We start from the raw sequence: 11923 nt of genomic DNA, 5'->3' as shown, positions 1-11923 counted from the left end.
GATTAGAAAGTTTTCTATTTCTGTTTTTTCTTTTCTACTATTCATTCAAATCTGGCCAGAAACGAAAATTATTTGCGAATCAAGACAATTTAAAAACTTATTTCTTACCATTCTAAAGAGAAACTATTTTAATTCACTTCCGTGACTTTAGTCTGTTGCATATATCAAATTTCTGTTGAAAATATCAGTAAACAATTTATTCCTCAAGGGGTTCACTTTCACTGGGGTTCAGATAGATTCATATCTGTATTTATATCTACAATCAGGTTTCAGATTAATTTCTTTTTCCATCGCTATCGGGTTTCAGATTAATTTCTTTTTCCATCGGGTTTCAGATTAATTTCTTTTTCCATCGGGTTTCGTGATTGAAGGCTTGAGCGTGATTGTGAATTGACATCATTTTGATAAGGGATGCGTAATTTGGACTTTTTCATTGAACTGTGTAATAAGCATATTTTTGGTTCTTTTTTCGGGATGGTGAGGATTTGAATGATTGCAAAGGGTTCCGCTAGCAAGGCCTCATGTATCTACACCTCATTTTATTTTATTTCAACCCTATTGAAGTCAGGTGTATTTTGCCCTACGCTACGAAAAAATGTTTGATACACTCACCACTGATAGTTTGATAGGATTTCTAGAGACTCTTTAAAGTGTCTAACTCAGCACCCCAAAGAGTCTTTAGAATGGGAAGACTCTTTAGGGTTTTTATGAAAAGAGTCTTTTAAAAGACTTTTTAATAATACACGTTTACATATTTATAAGAACTAGTAAATTTTGGCTGATGCTCAGTTGTTCTTAACCTTTGGAAATTTTAAGGTTTAAATGTTCTTAAGCTGTCCGTAAAGTCTTTTCTTCCATTAACAAAGGGCCAAAAGTAACTATTACAACGATAATTGTTCCAGGCTCAACAAGGGTCTTGATCAATGGTAAAACGACTTGCTTGGCGGGTCAAGTGTTCCGTCACTTGCAAAATTAAATTTCAGTTCTTTGCCATGTGTTCTATTTGGGTGTGTTTTTTGAAACAGTTTGTTAGGAACAGTCAAAGTGACAAAGTGATATATCTAATCAGACAAACACCTGTATGTAAAAAGTTCTGGTGTTTTTCCCATGGCACTTCGGTGGCAAGGTAACTATTGTTGTTTGTTTCCTTTACTAATGCGACCTTCAGAGCTTTAGCGTGGTCGGAGAAAATTCTGAATCTGAATATCAGGTGATTTGCTTCCAGAATAGATCAAGGACTCGCGAAGATGAAAAATGGCTGCTTGTCCCACGCTCGTTATGTTTCTCTTTTTTGCCTAGAGTTAATAGGATTGGCGGAATTACACCCAAAAGGTTCCCAAGAGTTTTTTTTAGAATCTGTGTTGTTTAAATATCGGTCGGTACTTTGTTATGATTTTATTGAGAATAGTTCGATTTATTAAACCTTGATTTGATTTCCAACAGTCAAAATGGTGCTTTTTAATAGGTTAGAAAAAAGTAGAGTAAAACTCAATTTTTGATAATCATCTGCGACCCAATTATTTAGGAAAGCGAAAAATAAATTGAAAATACCGATTTTATTTTTTCATAGAATATTGAAATTTGTTGGAATATATTCTTCCTATTTATTTGACTTCAATTTCTTGACTACTGTAAAGAGTATTTTGAGCCCCCTAGGAAATTTAAGGCGCATCGTTTTAAAAGTAACATATTTTTGTCTGTATTTAAAGATTGACAATCATGATCAAAGGGGCGTTGACAAAGGGATGGAGAAATGGTGCTGGACTTCATCAAGGGAAGCAAATCACTCCAAAAGGACTTGAAGTTCAAAGATGGATCATTCAGTATGCCAATTTGAATGGTGATAGGCCACCCGATACAGATAAATATTACCTACCATCATGTGTGACAAAAGAGCATCTGTTTGAGGATTTCTTAGAAGAGTGTGAATTCAAAGTGGATAGGTCAACCTTTTTACCGCATATGGAAAGATCATTGCTCACATATCATTATACCAGAGGTAGGGATAGTTAGCTCAAAATTTTAATTACAGTTGAAAATAAGGATAGCCAATTTCTCCGGGTTGTTTTATTTTGACTTTTTTATACTGCAATTTTACTGCATCAATTGTTTTCGTTGCCTCCCCAAGATAATCATGTTATGTCATGTGATTCAATGTTTTCGATTTATTTTTCGTTAATTGAACTGTATCTAAAATGTATTTAAGCATCTCAACATATGGAAGTAGGCCATGAGAGTAGTCCTAGTAGTTCTATTTTACTGTAGTTGGGTTAATACGTCTCTCGTGCTTGATTGCAGGGAGTAAAATCCTACTTTTTCAAAAAATCACCCGAAAATTGCATTTGTTTCATTCAATAAAGCTTATTAAGTAACAAGATTCATCCTCTGCTTTGAGACTGAAAGCCCTCAGCATATCATTTAAAGTGAAAAAGGCAACTAAATTAGAGGTTTTCATTCCTGAAGATTGTGCTTTTATCCCGGGACAAAGATACTTCCGGGCGTAGTTTTTCCTAAGTAAATATGTACCGGGGAGTACATTACCTACCTTGTTTTGTGATAATTTCATCAATTTTTTGGCTTTAGCTTGGCTTTCTTTTAAAATTTTTGTAAAAACTATTGTTGTTCTTACATATATTCATATTTTTGATTTCAGAATACCAGATTTACCAAATGTGAGCTTTGCTCGAAAATTAGAGATCTGAGACAAAAGGCATCAGAAAAAGACTGGAAAATCAAATACAAGGAGTTACGTATTGCACACACTAAAAAGCAGAAGTGAGTATTGTCATTGGTCATTCTTTTTTATATTACAAAGGTAAAGGTTACTTATAGAGGGCTTTTTAATTTCTATCTTGCGAAAAAATACCAAGTACTATTTTTACAGGATTACAATTTTTTTAATTTTCCACGGTAGTGTCCGCATTAAAGCTTCGTCATAAAATTTGATGAGTAGTCTTGGTGTTTATTATTTGATGTTGCTTTTAGTCAATCTCATTTATCCCAATATTTTTTCCCTCTTAGTGCTGAAAGAAGCAAGTACTACCATCACCGGAAAAAGGCGAGAAAAACCCTGAAAAGTATGGATCAATCATAATTGATGGCATGGATCAACAGAAAACGTATCTACCTCACTTTAAAACGAAGTTCAAGGTAAAAAACAATTGTACAATTTTTTGGAAGTTCTTCAAGCTTTTTCTTTATTTATGCAAAAGGCGAATAAAGCCAAAAGGTGGAATAATCATCCATGCTGGAATTTAAGGGGTTACTTTAATTTTTTTTCGAAAACTCTCTGTATCAACACTTACTTTCTTGACGATAGATTGTCAAGGGGCACAGCTTCAAATCAAGTCCTCTTCAATAAATATTACTAGAGAAGAGAATTTGAAATTAAATAATCGTAATGGTTGATTTTAGTATTTGGCTAGCTGATTCTCTAAATATGAACAAAAATGGTCAAAGTCTTTTTTGGGAATCTTTTGTATCCGACATTTGCACATAGCTAATAATGCCAAAAAATTCTGATTTAGAACATGCCAAACGACTTGCTCAAAGTTCATGTTTCCGGTGCTATAAGCCATGGGACGCAAGAAGTCTTCATGTTTTTAAACGGTGGTCAATGGAGTGGAGATTCTAACTTGACATGCAACATAATTACAGAAGTTCTACTAAGAATGACTAAAGACAAGGTAAGTCTACTACCATAAAATAGCTTTAATAAGCTGAGAGCAGCACGATTAACAAGCTGCTTATAGATTGCTCACCTGATTTTCAGATCCGGAATTTGCTTCGGACACGTTAAAGCTCTGAACTCATTCTTATAGGGCGTTAAATTATCGCGAAATTTCGCGACATCGAAATCGAATCCGCTTTAATTCAGCTTTTCTATGGTATTTACTGTAATTTATTTAGCAACTAAGGTTTGTAACTGAAAACTTGAAAGAAACCTACTCAACTTTTGACGGTTCAATTCTTATGTTTTTTAATTCTATTTAGAACACGTTGCCACCCGTTCTTTATATCCAACTGGATAATTGCTGGTCCGAAAATAAGAACCAGTTCGTCATGGCCTTCTGTGCCTTGTTGGTAGGCTGGCGTCTTGTCGATAAAGTTCGTTTATCATTCCTCATGGTTGGGCATACCCATGAAGATATCGATCAGGTTTGACTTATTCAATTTCGAACCTTTCAAAGCTTTTTAAGATAAGTGGTTTATAACTAGGCTAAACTAAGAACTTTAGATTATTTCTAATTTTCCTTTTTGGGAGGGTCTAAAAACCAAGTAAAAATAACAAAGTTTTGTCGTATGTTTGTTGTAAGATCCATTTTTCAACCTCTAGCAGCAAGCTCTGTTGATCGTATCGCGAGGGTTCTGTGTCTTTTTGTAAAAGTTTTTGTGAATAATATACCTTACTTTTTTTCATTACAGACCTTCTCAAACATATCGGGCAGCCTGAAAACGAACGATGCAAAGACCATGTCATCGCTCGTCAAGGTAATCGAGGGCACCTTCAAAAGAAAGCCCACCGTAGTGGTAAACGAACACATGGACGACTACAAGACCATGTTGGGGCCCCACATTTTCGAACCTTCTGGGCACACTGGGCCCCATGCCTTTAAGTTCGAATGGAAGAACGAAAAAGTTGTTATGAGTTCCAAAGAATGGTCTGCGTCAGGTGATTGGAGTGAAGTTGGGGAGCTGCTGGATGTGGATGATGTAGTCAATGCCATCCAAATTAATCCGCCCAGCTTCGCCAAAATATGCCTGGCAAAGATCAAATCCGTTGTGAATAGTAAGAAAACGGAGCAAGTAATGACGAAAGAAGAACGGGAGGAATGGACTCGCTTTGTGGAGAAATCGATTCAGAAGGAGAAAATGTACCAGCACCCATCACTCGACCTATCGAAATCAAAAGGGCCCTGTAGCTTGTCTGAACTTGGGACGCAATCCCCGAAGGAGAGAAAAAGAAATTTGGATGAAGAGGCTCGATTCAGCCAATTAATGGAAAAACACAACAAAAAAATTTCAAAGGTATTAAACTTATGTTCTTCATTTTTGGTGGCATGCTTATTTTTTGGCTTGATTATGCTGAACTGCCTTCTTTAAAATTAAAAATGAGAAGTATTAAGTTGCAAAAAAGTTCAATATACCTTGAATCTTGTAAGGAAATCGAAGGGGTAATGAATTATGAAAGAAATTTAACAAAATCTAAAGTGAGCAAATCCTTTAATGATTATAAATAAATAAACATTTAATCAACTTTCATTATTCTCTTTTCAGGTTTACCTTGATAGAAGAAAGAAGACTGGGGATAAGCCACCAACAAAACCTAGGAAAAAGAAGCAAAAAGTTAAAACTTAAATTTTATTTATTTTTATGTTTTTCTAGGGAAAGTAATTACTTGTTTTGTGAATTTTGCGCCAGAGGTTTTACCTATGACAATTGCTCCACTAAACTAACTCGCCAATGTTAACTAATTTTGAGTGTGTTTTTTGTAATGTTTTCCATTTTTGCTTTTGATTTTTTTGCGGGGTCTTTTGAAAGTTTTACGATACTTTTTTAGTAATTTCATCTCTTGCACTACGTCATTAGGTGTTTGTTCAAAATCAAAGTAAATGAAGGAACATGTTTTTATTTCCCATTAGATGAGTGATTGTAACAACTTTAATATTATTAGGCCACTAATTTTTTACATGTCTAGATTTTTAAGCAAAAATATTTAATGAAATTCTTGAAAAGCTCTATGATTTCATTTCCTGTTTTATTTGAGAACTTTGGATTGTTTGGAAATTTTCGACCAAATACCTATTCAAAATTTCTACTGAGATGATCCAAAATATTTGAGTGCATCCCGAAAGTTTTCTTCGTCAAAATTAATAGTAGAATTATTAATAGGAATAAGTGTTTGGCTAAAATGGCTAAAATTTTCGGATCAGAAAAGCTTAAAAACTATTGTGTGCCTCCATCCCCTCGCTTACCCCCAAAGAAGAGGATTTTAATCAATCCCAGGGAAGGGATGGGAGTAAGGGATCTTTAAATGACGGCAAGAGCCGCGAAAAAATTAGTTTTTAAAGTCAAACCTTTACAGTTGATCGTTGTAAGGTTTCTTTGCAATTACAGTAGAATCTCTCTAACTCGACACTCCGCTATTCGAAACTTTCTCTAATTAGATCAAATTTTGTGGTCCCTTTCACTATGTACCATTTTCAGAAATAACTTATTGAGTGGTATTAAGAGCATTGGCATTTCTAGTGTATTGATGTTAAACATATTAAAGCCATGGGTGCCCAATAAAATAAAATCATTAGACTACTCTCGTAATGCAGTGAACATAAATATGTAAAAACTTCAAGGAAAGTTAAAATGTTTTAATTCTAAATATTTCAAGTATGATTGTCAGTAGAGAGAATAATGAGTGTCAGTAATAAAAAAAATTAAATGTCCTGGCTGGAAAGAATTGATAAAAGGGGGTGGGGGTGGATGCTTATTATGCACCCGAGAGTAGGTATGAACAGTTCGAAAAATCTACGCTGACCCATGAATCATGAGTCACTAAGGTAAGACTAAAAGTAAGACCAAAATATAATATTCCATTCTCAAAAACGAACTCAATACAAAACGTTGGTTTGTCTCTCGTATATATTTTTCAATTATTTACAATATGTTACAAATTATTTACATAGTCATTCGGCTGTATTGAAAACACGTCGCCCAAAAATTTTTAATTCCTCAGCAAAGAAGGCTTTGTAGGCCTCCTCACTTGTTTGAAAATGCACTTCCGCGTATCTAAAGATCATACATATTAGATGAATATGGTATGTGGAGAAATAGAATTTCTTCTACCATCCAGAGATGGTAGCTTAGATATAACTTAGATATAACTCTAATTAAAATCTTGTATAGCTTTGAAAATTCAACAGGTTCTCTTACCCAATTTTTCCTAAGGCCCCCGTAGATAAATAATGGTATAAATCATTCAGTTTTAACCTTTCAATAAGAAAATTTACCTGGAAACAAATCTAACAAATCTGACAGAATGGCCAATCGCTTTGAAACCTTTAATGATTTCAGATGCATTCTCGAAATCTTTGCCCTATAAAAGATACATGATGATATACATTGGTTTGAAGTTTTCACTTCAAAATTATTCTCATTCTAATTCTTCCCTTCCCAAAATTACCATCCCTTATTTTATGAAAAAAGTGAGACTACAATCATAGAATGTTCCCGGGGCACTTGGCAAAAATTGCTGACGGATGGGTGGGTTTTTTTTAGATCCTGGAAAAGCACCGTAGAAAGGATTGACATGAGCAAAATACACTGAAGAGAGTCTTATTTAAGAAAAATCCAGCTTTCATGTCGTGAAGAGTGGAAAAATAGCTTGAAAGGGTTGGAAAATTGAAAAATGATGCACTACTGTATACAGTTCTTTTTACAAAAAGGAAAATATCTTGAAACTATAGATCTTGTCATTTAAAAACACTAATAACGCTGCAAAAATTTTTGACATCGTGTATTTAAAACTTACAGCTGGGAATCCATATATGATCAGTTGTTTTCCCATTACCTGATGGTAATGGAGCCTGGGTTGAGAGTCCTGAGGAAAAGAGAGTAAATGTAAAAATTATGAGAAAATCTGTATTTATATAGGAAAACTTCCTGAAAAAGTCGTATGTATCAAAAAACATGAAATTTTATTCACGACACTTTGATGATGAAAGAAAATAAGAGCAATTCTAGAACAAAATTCAGCCTCAACGCATAATATTCAAAATATAAGTAGTAAAACTAGGGTGAAATGAGGGAACCCCAATTACCGCAAAAAAAAACTCTCAATAAGAAAAATTTGAGGCTTGAAAGTATAAAAAGCAGAAGAAGCAGCCACCGAGGCAAAATCGTCATATAGCTGTTCACATTTGCCAGCCAGGAGAATTTTTCAAAAAATTGAACACCTCTAGTTTCCCAGAAACAGCTCAAAATTTCCAGCTGGAAAATTGTATTTTGTCCGGAACAGCTTATGGTTTATGAAAAAAAGGTTTTTACTGTCCAGGAAAAGCTAACAAAAAAGTGGAGTGTTTATTTTTTTCAAAATAGCTGTTCCCATTTGCCAGCTGGAATTGCGCAATATTACGGGAACAGCTCGATTTTTCCAGCTGAGATTGCGCAATATTATGGGAACAGCTCATATATTTCCAGCTGGAACAGCGTAATAATCTTTGGGAACAGCTCGAATATTTCCAGCTGGAATTGCGCAATATTTTGGGAACAGCTCTAATTTTTACCCAGGAACAGATCTGATTTTCCAGCTGGCAACAAACAGGAACAGCTCCAATTTTTAAGCTGATTTTCGGAACAGCTCCGAATTTCTAGCTGGCAAACAGGAACAGCTCCGAATTTCCAGCCAAGGGGCAAATAGCTAAATTTTTCATATTTTTTCTAGGAACAGCTGTATTTTTCCAGGAGAGTAATTTTTCAAATTTTCCTGGAACAGCTCAGTGATTTCCAGCCCACATAGGCCTCCGGAACAGCTAATTAAAAAAAGCTCCTCAGTGGCTGCTTTCGAAAAAGTATAAGAATAGCTAAGGCTCAAGCAAAATTTCCTCGTTCTCATAAAAAAATTGTAACCAAAAAGGATTTTAATCATGCTTTCGATTTTTAGGAAAAACATTAAATGGTTCGAACACCATGAGCCACGAAAAAGTTACTGTTTTTATTAATTAGTAATAGAAAACAATGGATGTACCATAGTTGAAAATAATAGCTTGCTCTGTCTCTGTCTCTGTCTCTATCTCTCTCCCAGTGCGATTTTTTTATCCATATGATTATAGAGAAACGTATTTTTTCTTTTTCTTAATAAGTAGAAATTTAGGACACATATAAGAAAAGTAAACAAAATTCATGATGCCACATAAAAGGTTAGTATACAGATGGTGTGTACGGGTGATTAGGCACGTGTATACCAATTGAACTCATAACAACATGGTTCCAGCCTACTTGTACCAAACTCGAAAAGATACAAAATAGATACAAAAATGGGTACTGGGTATGTGTGTGCCTTAACGGTAGAGTTTTCACCCTCCCAAAGTCTCTCTAAGGGTTACCAAAACAACAAAAAGTCAAAATCAGTCTCTCTAAGGGTCGGTTTTTTCATAAGCTCGGGTCAAAGAAAAGTGAAAAGTCAAAAAAGTAAGAAAATTTTCAAAAATTAGAGAAATTCTTTCACAAATCGAAGAAATTTTTGTAAAAAAGTCTTTCTAAGGGTCACCTTTTTAGCAATTTAGTCTCTATAGGGTCATCTTTTCAGCAAAAATCTCTCTAAGGGTTAGGGTTCGGAGGTCCGACACGCACATACCCATCATCCCTCAACCCTAGTACCCCCCCTCCCGGGATAAAACATAAAAATCATAATTCTTAATAATTCATAATTCATGATTGTTTTTTAGGAGATTTGTGGCTATAAAAATAGCCGTTTTACCAAGTCAATCTTCTCTCAGATGTTGTTGATACGTAAAGAGAAATCAGCAACCAACCGTGTTCCAGAATACCTAAATTCACCACGTGTTACAGCCATTTCGGTGTCAGCGTCGTATCCATCACCACCACCGGTCGCGAAGTAGAGCGTGGATTCGATTTTCACTGAGAATACAAGTGCACCACCCTCTAACTCGATATCCAAAATGTACCTTTTTGTAATCAAAGAATTAGGCGTTTGTATTGTCATTTCACAATGAAAGAGTCTATCTCCAATTCCAGGCATTTTGAAAAAGATGGTCAAATTTTTTCTCGTCGTTTCCACACGATTAGACAACTTTTGATAGCTTTTTGTTTTGATATTTTTGAATTATTGAATGAATTGAAAACTAATTAACCGGCTTGAGGAATACCAGTTTTTAGCAAATATATTACAGCAGGTACTGAAATGAATGAAAAATCGCATATTTTTGTTAGTTCTCAGCTGCCATTCTCAAAGTCCATGACAGCTATTATGTGAAAGTAACGCCTTCTGGATGATTGTCCGAAGGTTTCGCTCGTTCAGCGGTTCCAATACCGCTGACGTCATGAATATCATCACATCTACACTACAATTTTATTCAGCATAGACACGGATATTTGTTCTTGTGCTCCCTGGGGGAGCGAGGGAGAATAAAAAACAGCTAGGATGGAGTTCAAAGAAGTAAATATAGAAAACGAAAATCAAAAAAGCATCTTTCGACCTGTGACCTGCGTTTCGAACTAACCGCTGTCTTATAATTAGATCTTTGAATGGAATATTTTCGAGTATATTTTGTTACGTAAAATTTATATTTTTTCTACGACTTGTAAAGGTTGATTTATTATGTCAAAACAACAACAAACTTTTACAATTCACCTTAAAATAAGCTAACAAGATTTTAATGAATCCTGTTGACACCTCATTCATGATTTTTTCAGAACAATATCATATGGGAATTTTCATGATTATGAATCCTTTTTTTTTTCGATTTTGAATATCATCTCTGGAAGGGTTTTCAAATATTTCGCGAATAATCGATACTTTATAAAAAGTGAGGGGTAAAGCACTTGAAAATATTTCGTACAGTGGTAGGACCCCCAGAGTGATGGTTAAATTTAAATTTGATCTCATTTTTTATGTTTTGAGAATAAGTCCAATTGTTTTGTTCTGAGGAATTTTCAAGCATCCTAAAATTCTCTCCCAAATACTGGGTTATTATTCTACTGTTTTTAGTAGGCAGATACGTTTCGATAGCCAAAAGATCTTCTGAGACCCAGGAGTCCCTTTAATATTCCAACTTTTTTATAGTGGGGGGGCGCTTTATCCTCAGCCCACCGGTGAATATGCATAAATACGAAAATCTTTCTTATACTCTACAGCTTTTTAGTGACTTTTCGGTTGCCAAACCTATTATAGATATTCTTAACGGATACCATTTTTTTCGAAAAACGGAAACAGATTCTAAATTTATCAAAGCATCAAAACTCGTGCTCCCAGCAACCTTTTAAGATAATTTTCTAAAAAATCTGAATTTAAAAGTCGTATGAGTGATTACTTTTAGAAGAACGATCATTTAATGATTTTTCTATTACTGAGCAGTCATATAGAAGAACAAAACCCAGGGGTGGATCTCAGTTGTTGTGAATAAGATAAAACCCACAAGTTGAAAGAAGTTGGAATTTTTGTAATATTTATCATTCATTAAAGCAAATTACACCTGAGAGGTAAATCACTTCAAAAAACATGTATACAAGAGCGAAAGATTTTTGAGTTTTTTTTGGGATTTTCAGGGATTGGTAGGACTTTTAGGATTCGTTGGGATTTATTTGAATTTTTTGAATTTTTTGGGGTTTTATTGGGATTTCTTGAAATTTTGGGACTTTTGAGGTATTTTGGGAATTTTATAATTCGATCCCAGGCCTCGAAATGGCTCAAAAAGGCAACGAGGTTAAGTAATCATTCATAAGAAATAAATTCAAAATTTTTACAAAAAGTTGATATTTTTTTGATTAGCTGGTATCAAAGTGTGTTTTAACGGCTAAATTGAGGTATTTTTAGCTACAATCAAAACTTTTTAAAAATTTGATTTTTTCCTTCAAAAGCTTTAAGCAAGCTTTAAACTAGATTTTTAACAGATTTCTCATCATGCAATGCCAGATGATTGCTTACTAAAAAAAAAAATTGTTCTGTTTATTCATTTTCTCTTTGAATGAACTATGAGAAAAACGAGACAAATAAATTTTCGAGAGATTTTTTCATTACCTTGTGATAACAGGTACTAGATTTTTAACTTCTCAGCAATGCCAGAGATTGCTTATAAAAAATTGTGTTCATTTTCTCTTTGAATGAACTATGAGAAAAACGAGACAAATAAATTTTCGGAGATTTTTAGCATTACCTTGTGATAACAGGTACTTTAGAGTACACAAACCG

The 11923-nt window shown here is 34.3% G+C and overlaps 1 protein-coding gene and 1 long non-coding RNA gene across 2 annotated transcripts; one reads left to right on the top strand and one right to left on the bottom strand.

The window, feature by feature from the left end:
- Nucleotides 1-3070: 3070 nt before the first annotated feature.
- On the top strand, nt 3071-5358 carry LOC136799838 (uncharacterized). Its single transcript, XM_067056542.1, has 5 exons — nt 3071-3150; nt 3528-3686; nt 3994-4158; nt 4426-5028; nt 5278-5358. The coding sequence occupies exons 1-5, from the start codon at nt 3103-3105 to the stop codon at nt 5356-5358; spliced, it is 1056 nt and encodes a 351-aa protein (XP_066912643.1). The 5' UTR covers nt 3071-3102.
- Nucleotides 5359-6618: 1260 nt separating this feature from the next.
- Nucleotides 6619-7588, bottom strand: LOC136799818 (uncharacterized). The gene is made up of 3 exons (XR_010845564.1): nt 7526-7588; nt 7005-7090; nt 6619-6783 (listed from the first exon to the last, which is right to left on the bottom strand). It is a non-coding gene; the product is annotated as an uncharacterized lncRNA (long non-coding RNA).
- Nucleotides 7589-11923: the final 4335 nt, after the last annotated feature.

The sequence above is a fragment of the Clytia hemisphaerica genome, unplaced genomic scaffold (assembly GCF_902728285.1).
Source record: "Clytia hemisphaerica strain Z4C2 unplaced genomic scaffold, Clytia hemisphaerica genome assembly, whole genome shotgun sequence".
Lineage (NCBI taxonomy): Eukaryota > Metazoa > Cnidaria > Hydrozoa > Leptothecata > Clytiidae > Clytia > Clytia hemisphaerica.
The sequence above is the reverse complement of the archived record's forward strand: the minus strand, read 5'-3'. Positions and strand labels throughout refer to the sequence as shown.

What these genes read in the sequence shown, in the direction of transcription:
- LOC136799838 (XM_067056542.1), top strand. Translation starts at nt 3,103, where the DNA reads ATGGATCAACAGAAAACGTATCTACCTCACTTTAAAACGAAGTTCAAG. An exon ending in ACTTTAAAACGAAGTTCAAG is followed by an intron (nt 3,151 to 3,527) that starts GTAAAAAACAAT and finishes ATTCTGATTTAG; the next exon opens with AACATGCCAAACGACTTGCT. An exon ending in CCCATGAAGATATCGATCAG is followed by an intron (nt 4,159 to 4,425) that starts GTTTGACTTATT and finishes TTTTCATTACAG; the next exon opens with ACCTTCTCAAACATATCGGG.